Source organism: Pecten maximus, chromosome 3 (assembly GCF_902652985.1).
Source record: "Pecten maximus chromosome 3, xPecMax1.1, whole genome shotgun sequence".
NCBI classification, from domain to species: Eukaryota; Metazoa; Mollusca; class Bivalvia; order Pectinida; family Pectinidae; genus Pecten; species Pecten maximus.
In genome coordinates this window covers 24749109-24768444 of record NC_047017.1, presented here as the reverse complement: position 1 = coordinate 24768444, position 19336 = coordinate 24749109, and the positions used below count along the sequence as shown (strand labels likewise).

At 35.7% G+C, this 19336-nt stretch overlaps 3 protein-coding genes across 3 annotated transcripts in view; 2 read left to right on the top strand and 1 right to left on the bottom strand.

Moving 5' to 3' along the window:
• Window positions 1–19336, bottom strand: part of LOC117323675 — a 105578-nt gene that overhangs the window by 80889 nt on the left and 5353 nt on the right. The gene's annotated exons all lie outside the window — the stretch shown is intronic.
• Window positions 43–8094, top strand: LOC117323678 (perlucin-like). Its single transcript, XM_033879051.1, has 3 exons — window positions 43–153; window positions 2223–2454; window positions 7698–8094. The coding sequence occupies exons 1-3, from the start codon at window positions 96–98 to the stop codon at window positions 7717–7719; spliced, it is 312 nt and encodes a 103-aa protein (XP_033734942.1). The 5' UTR covers window positions 43–95; the 3' UTR covers window positions 7720–8094.
• Window positions 12860–15392, top strand: LOC117323677 (acetylcholine receptor subunit alpha-1-B-like). The gene has a single exon (XM_033879050.1). It carries the CDS (start codon window positions 12925–12927, stop codon window positions 14182–14184), a length of 1260 nt encoding a protein of 419 aa, XP_033734941.1. The 5' UTR covers window positions 12860–12924; the 3' UTR covers window positions 14185–15392.

The following is a 19336-nucleotide window of genomic DNA, read 5'->3' as shown; positions in this document are numbered from 1 at the left end:
TCAGTGTCATTTCATCAGTCGTTAAATTATATTCCAACATGACATGTATTTGATATTGAAGGCACACTGCGCTATCCCTGTCCGCTCACCTAGTAATGATCCCAACAGAAAAAGTAGACATCTTTATACGGAATACCTTAAATCAAATTCACGGTAAGTACTAACAAGTGTGGTTAGTTATATTTCTTTATACTTTATTATCAATGTGATTTGGCAACCTATTAAAAAACAATTTCATGGCACATGTATGTTATACTTGCGGCTTATTGTATCGTATTAATTTGTATTTGTATTGTACTATACATCGACAATTGAGTAAGTAATGACAAAAAAATCTAAAAATATCTTATAACAAACAAACAGGCAGATAACACAATATATGCCACGGTAGCTCTTTTACACGTAAATAATCAAATATAAGCGATTACTTCATAAACGTTATGTTGAAAAAAGGTCTGGTCAGTCTGTATGAAATCGGAGCTTTCAATCATAAAACAGTTGACAGTAAAATATATAAGGCATAACAAAAGAGCGGGAGCTCTTTCGTAGCATATAACTGGGTGATGAATATATGGCCAATCCACAAACGCGAGGCGTTTTGTGCGGTCATGTTTTCGTATAGCTTCCATCAAAACGGAGAAAACAACTCTTAATACGATATACATTGTTTCATGTTCACGGTATTTATTTATCTTAATAATTATTTAATCATTTTTTATTTTGCTTGTACATTTTAAAAAGATAAGTTTATACAATATTTAATGAAGAATAAGGTAGCACAATACCAAATCTCAGAAGTTTACAAGAGGATTTGGTAACAATCTTACGTAAAATAGTCTCTTTGGCGGCTATTAATGCATTTGTTAACATTTCCATTTCAGAACACAAAATCTAATCGGCCAAAAGCCTTTCTTTTGAAAAGATGGATTTCTTTCTTTCTTTCTTACTTACTTTTCTTTCAACGTAGATACCACAGCTTCCCAAAACACACACTCTCGTACAATTCACGTATACACCTCACACATCCCTAAACTTCCAAAGCTTTTGGTAAGACGTTAAACAATAAAACAAATAACCCTTTCCACCTCTTCCATGTTAACACGCATGGCAACACGACCAGATACTAGGATACATAATTTGGAGTGGTGAGACACATCATGGAGTAGTCCGGAAAGGGCTTGATGATATATGATTTATAATTTTCGTGAATGGCCAAGTAGCCACTTCATGAAATCTTAAATACCATACCGTTGGTCACTTTGCATATATGACATTTAAAAAAAAAAAAAAAATGTGTATTAGCGGCACACATTCAACGTAAATAGCAGTCCATGGCTGATATTATTTTCCCGGGCATGCCGTAATATTCAGTGCTCGGTAATATAAGACTACATTGAAAATTCTTGTTTGTAAATATTAAAGGCGACAATGTGTACTCACTAAAACATCACGCTTTAAACCTAACAGCGATTTTGATAAAGTAATGTCTATTCCCAGACGTACAGATAACAAGAGGAACATGTAAACGTAGCACATGATTGTCCCAGTATTACCGTAATTGACCCACTGTATTCGTGTAACTGTTCCATGTTCTATGTTTAGATGTGATCATTTGTAATTGACTTGTGTCTTGATAAAGAGACAGATTGCCTCGAAAATTCGATAATTATATTTATTTATTTGCAAAAAAAGGCATATTTACAACTTTTTAAATCGAGACTAGGTTGTCATTGTCTTAGGATGAGTCATGCATAAAACTCATTCTTACTTACTGAAGCATAAAGACCAGGCTCAATGCTTGGCATGCAATGAACCATTTATAGTTAGGCAAATCTTTTAGCATTGTATTGAGCTACAACCTAAAAGAGACAGCTTTCATAGCAGCCATACATGCCTTAAAGTTCTATTTGAAACTTTAAATAAAAGCAAAATTTAAAACTCTCTGCTGTTGGTCTGCACCATAAGATATGGTTAACAATAGCCACATTTGTGATTATAGATTATATACCTGAGTGTACCAACATGTCTTTGAAAATTTCGTTTGTTTAATGTTTTTCGTGAAAACAATTTTTTTACTTACCATTTATTGGCCCATATGCCCTGGCGGTGTTGATGGGCCGTTAAGAATATTATTTAATTTGATTTAATTGTAAAGACTTTATAGATTTTTACTTCAAATATTTAATGTAATGTCTTTCATTTTATTTATCTTTTGTGGACAGCACTTGACGACATCACATCCATTAATTACTGGTCGGATGGGACTGATGCAGGCCAGGAGGGCCAATGGAAATGGGCATCATCCGGTACACCAATAGGCTATACCAACTGGGCTCCATTGGAACCTAGTCATGCACCAGAGGACTGTTTGGCAATCTGCGGTGTCAAAGGATTCAAATGGAATGATGACATTTGTGTTAGAACACATCCTTTCATTTGTGAACGAAATAGAAAGTAAGTATATCTTAATCACTAATGATGGACCCTCTTCAGAATTTGAGGTTGTTCTTCCGTGTCCTTTGTAACGAAAGCGACATTAAGGAAGCAAGGAATAATAAGTTCGTCCAAACGCATGTGATCATAAACCTCTGTGCCTTCCACTTGATGAGGCATAGTTGATTATTTAATTGATTTGAGGGCCACAATAGAATATTGACAACTGCCCTTTTACTTGGTTTGTATTGTTGGTGTCTCACTAGACACGCCACAAAATGTTAGAGGCGACCGAAAGTAATTGTATCCGTATACTCGATTAATACATGTTTCCGTTTACTTCGGAAAGGGATCCTCTTCTGGACAAGCGAGTCTGATAGGATCAATTACCATCTATATCTTAGTGATAACATCCAAGAAAGTGTATCAATGACATAATAATCATTATATATATACATATATATATATATATCATATGTATGTGCTATTAAGACCCCACGATGACCAAGAACTTCTAACTTGTTTCATTTTGTAATTTCTGGACATCCATTATCCATGCTTCCTTCCATTAGTGGAAGCCATATTGAATTGTTCAGAAATGGGACTATCCCCTGTAATTCTACCTGATAATGTCCGTTAAAGTGTCGATGTAATAGAGGATAGGGGTGGCGATTAGAGCCAATGACATACGGTAAGGTTCATCATCATACACATAACGAAGTACATGGTGCCCGCTTTTAGGTCTTAAAACTAATGTGTGAGAGGTATGCTAAAATTAAAATAGTTCGATACATCGCAAATTTAAATTTTGTTTTTATATCCATGACAAAATTGAATTACTACTTATTGTTTAATGATAATGATATACTTAAAGTTGTATAACTTCACAAAAAAGACCGAAAAACACAATATTATGTCTTATATGGACGCATACATACATATATTGTACGAGTCTGATGAAAAAATAGATGTTTGCATGACAATTTTTCGTGTTGGTATATATAATAAATAATGTTATCTTATTTTTTAAGATATGCATAGTACAGCTCGAGTCCTCTCGACCCTTCTCTATTTTCCTCCATATAGGCCTACCACGCGTTTAGATTAAGCAGTGAATCTAAAACGTTTACTTCTCTCTTTGAAAGAATGATGTTAGGGAAGTAATCTACATTATTTACTTTATGGCATATATTAGCTCGTTTTACAGTGATATTTGTGTACTCTCTTGCGGAATACTATTAATGATATGATAATATGTATACAGTTCACTATTCCACCTTAAGAAGAGGTCTTATATAGGCTTTAATCTGTTGCCCAATACCAATTGAATAAATGCACTAAAATCTTCTTGAAACGAAACCTATACTGGTACATGTAGTTTCATGTATGTAGCGCTTCTACCTTCGGTCTCCGGAGCCATATGCGCTCCAATTAATGATAACACAACGAGTACACATCCTCGGCTTCCGAGATACTACCAAGACATTTAGCATGTATTGCGATTATAATAGTATGCAATGTATTCTTACGTCCCGTGACGTATTATATACTGAAACGAAAAAGAAACGCAACTTCAAATTGTAGGTTTAATAAAATAATACTTGTGAGCATTATGTTTAAATTTCATATGTAATAGTTAATATTGAATATTGATGTAACATCCTTTAAATGTTTAGAGATTTTTAAGAACAGGTCACTTTGCTAGAAGGTCATGATTGGTAGTACCCTACGTGAATCCAAGTTGAAATGGCAGCAGTTTTGAAACCGTGCCCTAATATCGTGTGTGTCCTCCTCGAACAGTTATCACATCTCTAATTCTTTGTTGCATTGAGTTCATCAGGGCATTGACTTTCCGTATTGGAATGTTATTCCATTCTTGGACGAGTGCATTTGCTAACTGAGGGAGGGTATTTGGGGGGTTACGGCGATTTCGAATTCTTCTGTCTAATTCATCCCACAAATGCTCGATTGGGGACAGGTCGGGGCTATATGGAGGCCAATCTATAGGAACAATGTTCTGTGTCGCAAGAAAGTCTCTACAGACTCTTGCAACGTGTGGTCTCGCGTTATCTTGCTGAAAGGTTAGATGATGCTGCCTAACAAACGGCACAACATGGGGCCTAAGGATCTCATCCCGATAGCGTACGGCCGTTAAATTCCCATTGACTATCACCAAAGGCGTCTTCAAACCATGGGAGATTCCCGCCCAAACCATAACTGATCCACCCCCAAATCGGTCGTGTTCCAAAACACAGGCGTCAGCAAAACGTTCGCCTCGACGCCGGTACACACTTTGACGGCCATCTGCTCGAAATAACGTGAATCGAGATTCATCGGTGAAGAGCATAGACCTCCAACGTCTCATAGGAAAACGTCTGGGCATATGTGCCGTTGCCCATTGCATACGACGTGCTCGACGTTGCGGTGTTAGTGGTAAACCAACGTACTGTCGTCTTGCACGCAAACTAGCCTCACGCAGTCTGTTGATCACTGTTTGGGGATGAATTCGACGGTTATGATTACCAATCGTATTCCTTGCCGTTTCAGCGGCCGTTAATCTCCTGTTACGCAGGTGTGCCAACCTAAGAACCCGGTCTTGACGTCGCGACGTTACGCGTGGACGTCCTGATCTCGGCTGGTCATCGACTCTTCCTGTTGCGTTAAGACGTGAAACTAATCGACTAATAGTCGATTTGTGAACTCTGAATTGTCGAGCGACGTGAAGTTGCGTGTTCCCTGCCAGAAGCATCGCTATAGCACGTCCTCTATCAACCTTTGATAACCGTGGCATAATTGTAAAAGGAATTATTGTTTGCAAAAGTATTGGCGATGATGTGGCTCAATGTTAGTGATGAATTGATACTGGTTTGAATGAAAAAAGAACGCATATGTTTGTACAGGCACGGTTTTTGATGTTTTTACCGCGCCGGAAGTGCATAGGTCTCTAGTCACACTTGGGTGATTTTGAAGATTGGTATGGGTGTTAGGCAGGGTGCATGTTTATTTCCGCGATTTTTATACAGATATGTATATTTAATACAAAATTAATCACAATTTTCCATGTTGCGTTTCTTTTTCGTTTCAGTATATATTCATCTACAAAGATAGCCACCTACCTATTGTTCTGATTAATGATAATGGATTGATTGATGCATTGTCCTGATGTCTTCCTCTACTAGGGTATTTATAATGGATAAATTAATATATTGTCCTCATGTTGGAGCAGCGGTGACTGATTTCTTTGCATTACTATCACTAGCGCTTCTCATTAAAATCTTGGTCCAAATCTATACACACTTTTAGAGAGAGAGAGAGAGAGAGAGAGAGAGAGAGAGAGAGAGAGAGAGAGAGAGAGAGAGAGAGAGAGAGAAAAGAGGAAAAAAATCCTTGTGTCTCATTGTTCATTAAAGCTGACAGTGCAAGTTAAAAAGCATCCAATTGAGATTTTAAAAAAAATAACACATGTACAGATTTCCAAAAATCGTTTTCGAGACATCCCCAGTTATTGTAGTGTCGTATCTAAGGACGGGCAGACATTTTCTTTTTCGTTATGCATGGATACGAACCGCTATAAAAGTGCGTGCGTTCATTGAGGCAAGGATCAGTCTATCGATACATGCGCAAAGCGACGCATCTCTCCATTATTATATAGTTAACGTTCTCAATACACACGCCAACGGGTTTTTGTTTTCATTGTACGCAATTGTAGAACTTGGATATGGAATTAAAAGAGGTAATTATATATATATAAATTTTATTTTACAATAAAAGAAAGGAAAGAAAATTTTGACAATACAATACATTTTGGCCTAAAAAAAGCATGCACCTTATAAAATTATAAACAGAGTATATATGAGTAAACTCCTACCTGAGTCTTTACAACTGTTACAGTATTATATATCCATAGTTTCCATTGATATGTTTTCCTTGTCTTCGTATTATTTGTGCACGTGTCATAACGCAAGTAAAGCGTGATAAAACTGCACTACTGCACTAGAACAGCCCTAGTGTAGTGTAGATAATATGAATATATCCGAGGAGTTCCGAGTGCTAGACGCGAGTAAAAATTGGAACTCCTCAGACTGTTTACTTCTTAACGAAATGGCTGCACCCACGAAAAACACGTGAGAAAATGGATAGATTATTTACGATTAATTCGTTATGCATTTTCAGCATTTATTTGGAGATTTTATTTTGAACAAGATTTGAAAGATAAACTGAGAGACACTGACCATCTTTCTGCTCAGGTTACAGGTAAGTGCTTCGTCTGTTTGGTGTCGTTCGCGAATACAGTTGTAGGTCACGTGGTGTACAGATGTAGTGTAGGTGATACAGGTGTGCCAGAGTGAACACCTGAGGTTAGAGTGAATGCGAGTGTGACGAAGCACGTTCTGTTTATAGCAGCGGCGGCTTGGTTGTATCCACGAATAACAAAAAAGAAAAATGTCTGCCCGTCCTTAGATACGACACTACCATAACTGGGGAATGTCTCGGAAACGATTTTTGGAAATCTTTACATGTATTATTTTTTTTAAATCTCAATTAGATGCTTTTTAAATTGCACTGTCAGCTTTAAGGAACAAATTCCATATTTAAGAAGCTGAATTTTCCGACTTCGTCATAGTCTGTGTTTCTGAAACAAAGAAAAATATCTATTAAAAGTTTGTTTTAATCACTTGTGAGTCTAAAGAAACAATAGTGGAACATATAATATTTTGATTATTAACGGCGATATTTAAATATATTCCATTGAAAAAAACTGAATCACTGAACAATTACTATCCATCCATAATTGTAACTATCATAATGATATTATTAATATGATGAAATTAGAGAGAGTTCAGAGATTCATCAAAGAAACTAGACGCTTTAACTTGCTAATTTTTGGTCCAGTATTCTGCAATCCTGATTGGTTTAAAGTGTATATAGATTAGTCAATTATCGATCATCAATCTGTTAATCATCTTATTGATACTTATGTCTTTTCTCGTGTTCAGAAAGTTACATTTTTTCAATAATAGAAATTGCGAGACCTCATTATGATCTGATAATATCTCTCTATTTTATGCACTCAATGGATGGCTATACGGATATATATTGAAATAATGATATTATGTACTGTTCAGGGAGAGGGCTGGTATAGACGACGCCTTCAGCCCAACCCCTTTGTAATAAAATCTGCACAATGAAGTATTCTTAAATGAAATGCTTGGAACGCAACATTGTATGCGGCATGAGTAACGTAGCTTCCATTTCCTCTTCAGATTGCCGGTACCCGACCTGTAAAACACCGTCGCCAGACCATGACATGACGCAGTGATGTGCAACTACAAATGACAACAGGAATAGTTGGTTGCTGACCCAGTATTGAACCGAAATATAATCTATTCACAACGGAACATACGGCAAACCAATCCTTGTTATCTTTTATTTTATTTATTCTATTTATTATTGTGTATTGATTGACCGTTAAAGATGTAATAATAACAAGCCCGACAGACGTGACACGTACGGGCAATGTCATCATTTATAGTATCGCAATATATGGAAACATAGCACACAGCCGTAGGACCTGTGGGCAATGGTTACATGTTGTAGATAGTACGGGGCATCAGTGTCGGGAAATTCTGCAAAAGTCAGAATAAAGGCCTTCATCTCGTCTTCGGTCGTCGTTCGTCCACATTTTTACATTTTCTGCTTTAAAACTCAAGAGTTACATTTTATGTAACATTAACTTACCTTGGCAAATGGTAAACCAAAACTGTAAATTACATGGTCCCAGCCACCCAGGACCATGGGACGCGGTACTAAAAGTGGTCAAACTAAATGATATTTCGAAATGTTTTCTCTCGTTTGGCAGATATATTCGTCATGAATGGAAGGGCTTTCAGGTTCTTAACCAAAATTATACATTGCAAGGCCTCGGGTTTTTCATTTCTTCCTTTACTTTAGCTTGCATAGGGAAATCAGTTTTTGTTTATTTGTTTATCTTCATTGGAAAATACTTTAAAGTTGGCTATAGTTGTGAGTGTATGATAATAGTTTGATGGCATACACATATTGACCTTATCTAATCCCTAGCTAGCAGAAACTTCAAAAAGTATCATTTTTACCCAAATGTATTGTATCAGCTAGAACTTTGAAAATAGAATTGTACATCATGTGATCTTTGACCCCCTGAAATTACGATGAACCTACAAAAAAACTGTTTTAAATTGGATACCATATGCAGCTGACCTTAAAGTATCTTCCTACAAAATCAATTATCACTATATCGGGTCGCAGAATGGCCCAAACTGGCACTCTCCGTTAATATAGTACATACAAACAGGAAATATGCATGATTTATCACAATTATTTCCAAAATTATTCATAGAGGAAAATGACATTTGAACATAATCTGTTAAGGCTCTTTCTAAAATAATTCAAACGTGTTCAGAATTATGAACAATGCTTGGTACAATAACAAATCAATTACAGTATTATGGAGTAATTCAAAGTATTAAGAATTACTTGAATTAGGACAGTGATGTTCACGATTATTCCTCTTAATCTTGAACTAATATTTAAAGAAAAATATTGGACGTCTACTTTGTACTCTTGAGAAATAATATTAAACATAAATTGTCAGCGATAATAGGGGAATATCTTGGATTTTAATGAAGAGAAATGAAAAGAATACAGTATTCCTTTTCGAATAACTCAAAATTCTAAACTCCTCTGGCTGCAACTTCTGACAACTAATTCTTATGCGTATCAATCAGAATTATTTAACAATCAATTGCTATTTTTGTAATAGAGAAAGGAAGATGAAGGGGAGATAATTTTGCATTTGTTCCAGGAGAAAACGATCAAATTAGTAGATTTATGCAGTCGTTAGTGATATTAATCTTCTGTTGTGTATAATTTGTATGGTGCGTTTGGTGATATGAAAGACAAAATGTTTCAAATAGATTATTACTTTATTTGACTGAACTATTATTGTCACTGTATTGAAAATGAAAAAAAAACTCACTTTGGAAAATAAAACATATATAAGAAAGAATTAATTACATTTTTTGTCTGGTCAAACAAAGATGAAGGATTGGCCTTGATTTCAACAATCGTGATTACCTGCAGTGAAAATGAGGCAGTTTGAACGCTCACAGCTGGATGGAATTACATTCCACATATATGGGAAGATGGCTAGATGATTGCTTATGTCCATAGGCCTCTTGTTTGGAATTACAGTTACAAGTAAAGCTGTTCTACGGATTTGCAGATTAACCAGCGTAAGGTTGTATTGTAAAAAAATGACCATAGACCTGGCGCCTACCATTGAAGGATTATATTGGTGCTCTGTTAGTCTGATCTGTATACTTTCGGTAATATTGTCACTATTGAGACAGAGGACTTGACACCTAAAATCCAAAAAGTCCGAGATGGACACCTATCGGCCATTTTACCCATGCACGACCAGGGACACAGGGGGAATATAAGAATTTTTAATGAAGTACTTTCCAATAAATATTGATAGCCTTTAACTGTCGAAAACAAGATGGTACCTGTCGTCAATATTGTATTTTAGGTCATTCTCACAATGGAACAGGCATAACTACGGACTTTTAGAGAACATACATGTCAAGCATTTTTCAAGAAATAGCGATAACAAATATTCAAATTTTAATTCAAGATGCTGCCTTCCGGCCATTTTGTTTTCTAGATCAGTTTCAATGTTATGCGTGCACAATAAAGGACTGAAAGGAACCTACACATAGTTTGAGAAATTATATATGCAATATTTTCCAAAGTGGTGTTAAACTCCAACTGACAATTGCAAGATATTCGCATATCAGCTATTTCGGCATTTCCAATAAGTCTCAAAATAACACATGTAGAACCAGAGTTCAGAGAGAAAATATAAAGTTATTATATGACAAATACCTGCATCATATACCACTGCACCACATTCACATTGTTCTGGTGTAGTAAGATGCAATTGTATAAGCTGTATGTATTTCTGGTTAGACGATTCGGTGTCGAAGATCGTGAGGCATAAACTTACCTTCCTCCGCCGTTAGTGTATATAATTATAAACACATTGTATCACATCTATTATATTTTGTTGATTTGAAGATTAATCATTTGAAATCCTGTCGTAGTTGTAACAAAAGGACTTCAGTGAACAACAGTGTAGTCATCGATCGATAGATCACTAACACACACAAAACTCTACGATATTGTGCATAGCTTTTCATGCTTGATTTGTGTAACCTCTTGATGTTCGTATGTGATTTGATCGTTTATAACTTACTAGTGTCGTACCTGTACCGTCGTTAATACATACGTGTTTACTGGATTATAACGTTGTTATTATTTACTAGACCCTATACATGCACATATAAATTTGCAATAAAGTTTAGTTGTGAATTGTCTGAATGTTAAATCTTTAAATTAATCCAGATTGTCGTTATTGCAATAAGATAAGCTTCTTACTTGGATGTGAAATAGGCAAAGGTTGTGAGTTTTCAAATGCAATTTATCTACACGCTGAAAAATATAAACAAAATATATGTGAAATAACTATGAATGAAGATTAATCATTGATCACATACCCACGATTAATTATGGGTATACCCAGCTGTCTATTTATAAAATAAAAAACTGGTTCAAGGGACCAACCAACCAATTGTTTTTCATAGACTATAGTGTTAACGTTTTCAATATATCATTTAAATTCTTAAATTCAATATGGCAACTATGGTTTAAAACAAAGTTTATGGTGTCATTTAACACGTATTCAAAAAAAAAATTGGGTCCTTCAGCTCAAATTTGTTCAGGGTAGTCATTTTGAAAATGGGTGAATTTCGCAGCATAAATTCTCAAAAATCTGAAATGGTTACCTGCTAATTAATTCAATTGGACTAAAAAAATTCTTATGGATAGCTTTCTATCAGGATACATATCTACTTTGTTACTTCATAACATACTGGCCACTCAATCAGTGTTTATCGGTATAATCAGTATTGCAAAGGCAGTCCAACTTTATATTGACAGTACTGGCAGGTTTTGACTTCCTGAGCACCTTACCCCATATCCTTTAACTACCATGTATCTTAGCTATTACCTAATTAATTAATTAAATAATTAAATAATTAATTGATTATATGTTATACTGTATATATGTCAATAGTATATATCACGTGTACATGTACCTGCTGGCTGGTATGGTTGAACGACTCAAGGAAAGGAATGGTTTCGAGTGGATCTACAGAGTAAAGTTTTTCATGAAATGTGCATAACGGACAAAGTTTCAAGAAAGTGTATTGATCGATGTTTTCCAGCCTGTCAGATAACTATTTACAACTTATCGCTACTGCTAATATGTATGTGTATGTAAAATAGTATTTGTACATAGGAAATGACTATTACCCACCCCCCCCCCCCCCCCCCCCTTCTTTTTCTTCCATCTTTCCCTTTTTCTCCTTCTCTCCTTTATAGATTTTTTTGATATATATATATATATATATATATATATATTGCATTCACTGCTGTCCATTATGTATTGATTTATATTATGTACTAGGGAGAGGGCGTCACTAAGTTGGAAAACTTCCAAATCCCAATTGTCAACAATTTATGACAATAAAATATGTTTAAATCAAATCAATCAATGGCTGCCAGACATTTTATCCCGGGCTCAACATGCGATACACGGGGATGTTTCAAAAGTCTATTTTTCAATTGGTTGGTTGTTGCCTATACTGGGGATTACCTTTATCATTTGTCTTTCCTTTCCGATCCCGGTAAAGCGAATTTGACTTTTTTCTACCAAAACCCGAGATTCCCTGTAAAGTTCGGGGAAAATAACACGTAACGAATAACAGAAGGCTATATTTGTCATCTCGAATTATTTTGTTATTGTGTTGTAACAGGACAATTAATCTGTAACTACATAAGATTTCGTATATTTCTATGGTAATAGATGTTTATTGGGATAAAACATTAGGATTACAGCATAATAGAGATTAAGACGTGAACATATATAATTTATTATGGTTCTAAAAAGGAAATCTTTCCACTAGAAACGATATTTTGGCTTAATTTGCGTATTGAAACACTGACAATCTGAAAATAGTTTAACGTGTATACATACAATTAAACAGTGTTCCAACATGCAGCAAAACTACTGTCCACGCATTCTTCATTGTAATCTCTCTTGTGGTTAACAATTTCGAGGTGAAGAAAATACATCTTTTCCTGAAAATATATATATATATATATTTTTAAGTAAAATATATCTTATCTCGTTATATTTCCTGGGGGAACTGGCGTCATGCAAAGGTTAAAAATTTAACTCCACGTTCAAGTTAAGAAGATTGGGCTCACGACTTAAAATATGTTTCGGTCTAGTTATAGCCGGACGTTTGTATAGCATGGGTTTAACAAACAGAACGAGGTCGTCATTCCAGCCACCGTCTTATCGCTGGTGCACTGATTTCAAAAGACAGCATGGTTCATTTCGTTACATCATGCATGGTGATTATAGTGGTTGTTTCAATGATTGACGCAGGTTCCATTGCAGACGCAAAAGCGCTATTCAGTAACATTACAAATGGGTATAACGAGGACATTAGGCCAATTGGTGATCAGAACGGAAAGTTGACTGTATATATCGATACGGATCTCCTTACCATCCAGGACTTTGATGAGGTTTCTGGAACTTTGAATATTCTTGCCGTATTCCTTATTCATTGGAATGACGTCTCCTTAAGTTGGGATCCAGCTTTGTACGGTGATATTAGTGAGACAGAGATTGGTCAAAATAACATATGGCTTCCTAGACTCTTCAATATCAAATCTTCAGACACATTTCGTGCTATCAGTAATTCTTATCTGTCGGTGAAGATTGATCACTATGGCGAAGTCTTTTGGCAACCTGGCAGTTTTATTGACATCAAATGTAACCCGGATGTGTCATATTTTCCGTTTGATATACAGACATGTTATATCCAACTAATAGCATGGGGTTGTTCACAACAACGAATCAAACTTGAGCCACTGCGTCCAGAGTTATCTCTAGAATTTTATGAACCTAATGGAGAATGGTCTTTGGACAATACTGCCACCGGGACACATTCGGTCAGTGGATATAGTACAGCCACTTTTAATATCACAATTTCACGACTTCCTGCCTTTCATGTTGTCAACACACTGATGCCAATATATCTGCTGCTACTGATGATTTTGGTGTTTGTGTTGCCGTGTGACTCTGGAGAACGTGTTGGGTTTAGTTTGACTGTTTTCCTAATGTTAACTGTTTTTATCACCATTGTCAATGCTGTACTTCCTTCTAATTCAGACAGCATGTCAAGACTATCCTACTTTATCTTTTCCGTCCTTGTTGTCAGTGGCGTCATAGCATCCGTCAACATCCTCGAACTTCGTATGTACCACAAGGATGACAACTTGCCAGTACCTCAATGGTTGCGTAGACTCATGCGAATCCTTGATTGTCATTTTAAGTCCAGAAGAATGGTTAGTGAGGTATGTCCTCACAAATCAGACCAAACATTATCAAATAAAAATACCAGTAGGAAAGGAATTCAACTCACTGAAGAAGAAGAAGAAGAGACAGTGGAAGTAGTACCGGAAATGACGTGGAAGGAGGTCGTGCGCATTCTGGACAAATTCTATGCATGCTTATTCTTTGCAGTGATAACTGTGTTCATCGTTGTTACTTTAGTGGTTTTGTACAAGGGAAATAGGTGATCTCTACCAGACGTATTTAACCTGTGTGATATAAACTCGGGTAAATAATAAACAGTGGAAAGCAATACTTACTCCTTACCTTTTAATATGGGAACTATATATCTTAATCATTATCTTTATAGTAATTTTTAAGCTGGAAACAATTCATTCAAACATATACAACTTCGGTAATATTAACCCTATGAAAGTAATAAATCGAGGAACATTACTTTTCTGTAATGTGATAACTGTACTTACCCTTGTGAGTATAGTGATTTTTCACTATGGACATAAGTTATCAAAAACAGACTTGTTTGCATACAGCCTCTGTGGTTTAAACACAGGTTAAAAGTTGAAATCAATTGTTTAACTGACTGTGACATTTATGATTGTTAATATCAGGTAGATTTTTCTCACAATAACTAATTGATGGCTTAGGTGTTATGTTTCCCGTCTAATTAAGTAATTCATTACATAAAAAACAACTATAAACACTATCAAATGTACTTTTATATATTATCTTAAATTATTCATTTCCATGTACCTATTTAGGAACAGTTGAAAAAGAGTTAAAATAACATTGATGACTAAAGCGATTATAACTATCCACGCCATACATACAGAATCTTAATTGAGTTTTCATTTCATGCTAGATTTTATTTAAACGTGTTTTAGAAATTTCTATTTGTATGAGCCTGGCTTAGCAAAATTTTAAAACAAGAGTTTCATAAAATCTCATATCAAAACACGAAAACTTTCAGGGTTTAAAGTAAAAATGTAGAGGACAAATTCAAATGGAGAATGCTGTTTTGTTGTGCCATGCACAATCCATGACGTAACATCATTGTCCATATGTTGATGTCACAATAGTTTCCTTACTAAAATCTCCAGTATATTACACGGGCGATTTCACTGGATGACCAGCCGATTACGTTATAAATACTCCTGTATAATAACGTGTACTCCTTTATCAAACCTAGAGGTATATACAAAATATTAGATATCCTAAGTAACGTATATCTATATTTCCTATTTAGATGACTCAAATGATAATGATAAAAATTATAAGACGATTTGTATGCACCTTATAATGTATTGATAATTATTAAAGGGTTTCACCTCCACCAGTATTGCCATTTAGTGGACGAGATGATTGACACCTACATTAATGTTCTTATATGTGTGTTTATTTAATGACGTCATCATCAGAAGTATTAATCCATAGTGACTAAACACGGATTAGCTGATCTGAGATCTACTCTACATTATTAATCCTATCACAATGATTTTCATACGGCAGGTCCTTTAAATGCAGAATGTGTAATAGGGATAAGGATAAATGGGTTACGGCAATGTCTGTTTCTGCTATTAAGACATCACGTGATCAGGTCATGGCACTACTTATACAATAATAAAAATGATGATGATGATGGTGGTGGTGGTGGCGGCGGCGGCGGCGGCGGCGGCGGTGGTGGTGGTGGTGGTGGTGGTGGTGGTGGTGGTGATGATGATGATGATGATGAAAAGAATGCAGTAAGGAGTAAAGTTTTGAAAAAAAAGTTGAGTCATGTAGAGATATCTAAACCATGCTTCATACATAGTATATAAGTAGTGTAAGAGATAATAAATAAGAGATTGCATGCTAAATATATATTTTCACGGAACATGTAGATATTGTTATCGGAGTCCTTAAGTTATTAATTCGGCAACGCCAAGTACATATCATTGACTGGAAAAGTCATGGCGACCTGCAAGTTGTTCTGTTTCTTTATTTTCACTATATTTCTTTCCATGATTTTGCAAGCAGTAGGCTTTTTCTCGCCATACTGGGTCTCCTGGAAGGATTGTGATGAACAAGGTTTATTTTACTACATGAGTTCTAATGTGACCGAAGGCTGTTATAATCCAGGCAGTTGTAAGTTCGATTTCTCAGATTTCTATGATACGAGAAGTTTTCTGACAGGCTGTAAATTATGAAACCGTTTTTTTTTTTCTGTTACAATTGTTGCTAATCATTAGATTTATTGGAGTTTCAAGGCGTTAACATCAAAACTCACTCGACTTCACACAAAATCTGATTTTTGATTCTGGAAAATATTAATTAAAATCACTGTGTCAAAGTACATATTTGTACATTAATATCAGAATGATCCGAGCACAAAGGTTAGTATAAAAGGTATATGGCGCCAACGTAACACGAGTCATTATCATTTCTATATCTTCTCTAGGGATTCACCCCTGGACAAGTACGTGAAGCTGAAAAAAAAGTAAGAAAACAAAAACAAAAACAAACAAAAAAGTTGCAAATATGGAAATTAATTCAACCTAAAACGCAACAGAATATACACCTACTAGGCTGTGTTTGATAACTAATCAACATGAATTTCTTGAGCAATGCCCTATAGATCTACTATTGAAATAGCTGTCATATTCATGGTCGTAGTTATCGCAATATGACGTGAATTTGTTGTATGATAACAACAGAGAATACTTATTCTAACAGAAAATCGATCAAACATCGGTATATTTCATAAAACATCTGCAAAATACGATATACGCCGACATAATACATAAAACATTGGCAAAATACGGTAAACACCGACATAAAACATAAAACATAAAACATAGGGGTCAAATGCGTGTCAAATCACACTCTTAAAAGGAGAACTAGTATGGTAACAGCGTAGCTACTATCAAATCAACAAGTACCGATCACGTCTGACTTGATATCGTACTATTTATCAGACTGAGATTTCAGATGTTTTTATCATCTGTAAACATGTATCAATGTATATATATATATATAAGGGTCAAAGAAGTAATATGAACAGTATAATCCAGATAACACTGGATCCTCACATAAATGTATGGAGGATACGAATTACTTGTAATGATTATATGGGGCAAGGTTTGTTAAATTTTCGAGGCAATCCGCCCCTTTATCAAAACACAAAACATCACATAATATATATAAGAAGTACTGGAAATACAATAAAATACAATAAGAATAATGTTTTAGTAACAGGAGAAACCACAATGAACCCTTCGGCAAACGTGGGCCGAAGGCGGATACTAGTGTGACTGCATCATGTTCAAACACTAGAACGCTATGCGACCAACGGCAGAGATATTTTGAATTCCCCCGCACGTGAAAGTATTCCGAAGAGTTCAAAGACGATTCGTCCCTAAACACTGCTAGTGGACGACATTGCATTTATATAAAAAATGTTGCATTATCGTCTCTACAGTGATTGATTAAATATCGTGTACAAAGTCTGAAAAACTTTAGAAAAATATGTGTTAGATCATAAGAATTATAGAGAGTGGTGTGAAAAAACGAATGCCGAATTGTCGCTACTTTCTGATACTGTGAGAGGATGGTCATCAACCTATCCAACCATCCTCTCACAGTATCAGAAAGTGCCCTCTTGTCCAAAGGCCTCAATTTCAAAGCTAATAGAAGATTGATAAACAGTTATTAATGTGGTCATTACTGTGGCTGTGTAATAACAGCCAGCAGCTGGACTCAGTTTTAGCTGATATCATTGGCAATAGTTATCAAAATTTACCTAGGTTACATTGAAAATTAATCATGTTATAAAATCCTACACAATATTCACAATGTTTCGATCATGGCCATCATGTGTCAATGAATATTTCATTGGCAATCCATAAAATGCATAATCTAAGCAGCTTAAATTACCTTGCTGAATAATGAATATTAATAACAATTTATTACTAGGTACCCACCACCACCAAAAAAACATATAAAATCTGTTTTAGCTTTTTGAGATAAGACAATTCTGTCAGTTTTGAACCAATATATTAAATTTATGTTAATTAACTTTTTTCAGTTTGGCATCAATTATCGATTAAATTACATTTTTCCTGTTGATTTTCTATTATAATTCATAATTCAGGCTAATCGCTAGTTGCAGCTTACAACCAGTCAGTTGTTTGAAATAATTTATCCTGAATCTAGAAACATACATATATATCTGAACCATTCATTGCTTAACTTTTCAATATGAACTCTATTTCTCTGAAAGTTATTCAATATTTTCATAAAATCACAAGTCTCTAGAGTGAAATCTAGGTTACTGTAGTCTAGGGAGTAAGATAGTGGTTTATGACATAGGTCTAAAGAAAAAAATGTGTTTTTGTAGGTCTACTAGGCCTAGGAGTAAAATAGTGTTTTCTTTTGATATTATATAGTTCTAGAGAGTAAGATAGTGGTTTTTACAGGTCTATACATGTATATATATATTCTATTGGATTATTTTAGTAGATACATTGTGCCACCTCTCTATGTGTTTTCCCAGGAGATCTACCATAATAATATAACATTTCAATGGGAGTGACAAACGAATCTGACCATTAGTAATAAGGCTGCTGTGCTCCTGACATTTTGAGAAAAACTATGAAAAGGTTAGCATATCACAAAGGGAGATGGACACTAATAAAACTATACAAAATACAAGTGTACAAATCAATAGGTAATGCATGACTCACCGACTATCTGGTCACTAGTAATGGCGATGGCCAGTTTACATTGCATTTAAGGGCCTGTCACACTACGACGTTCTCACCAGCGTTCGAGTAACGTGTTGCGAAACGCAGAGGAACGTCGAGAACGTTGGAAACAAGTTATAAGAAAGTTCGACGAGCGTCGACAAACGTTTAGGAACGTTGAGGGACGCCGACGAACGCTGAGGGTGAAAAATATTTTTGGGTGTGCACAAAAATTCACGACGTTCTACCAAAACGCTACTTACGCGTTAGAGGAACGCTACACGAAAGTTGGCGGGCGTTACTCGAACGTAACTCGAACGTCAGGACGTTCCCTGGACGCTAGGCGGACGACGGTCCATCAGGATCGAGTGTCCAGCGCGTGGCTAGCGCTCGGATAACGCCTGTGTAACGTCCGTCGAACGTCTATCCAGCGTGTCGCCAACGTTTCTCAGCGTTCACTGAGCGTTATTAACGCTCATGTAACGCTCTTTTAACGTATGTCAGCGTTCTGAATTTTTCCAACGTCAGTGTAACGTCCATGTAACGTCCTTGTAACGCGCCTGTAACTTACTGGTAGCGTTCAGGAGCGTTTGACAGGCACTTGCCATATATAAGGGGCTTGCAGAGGCCACGCCAGCCCTGTTGGAACTTTCACAGAGTC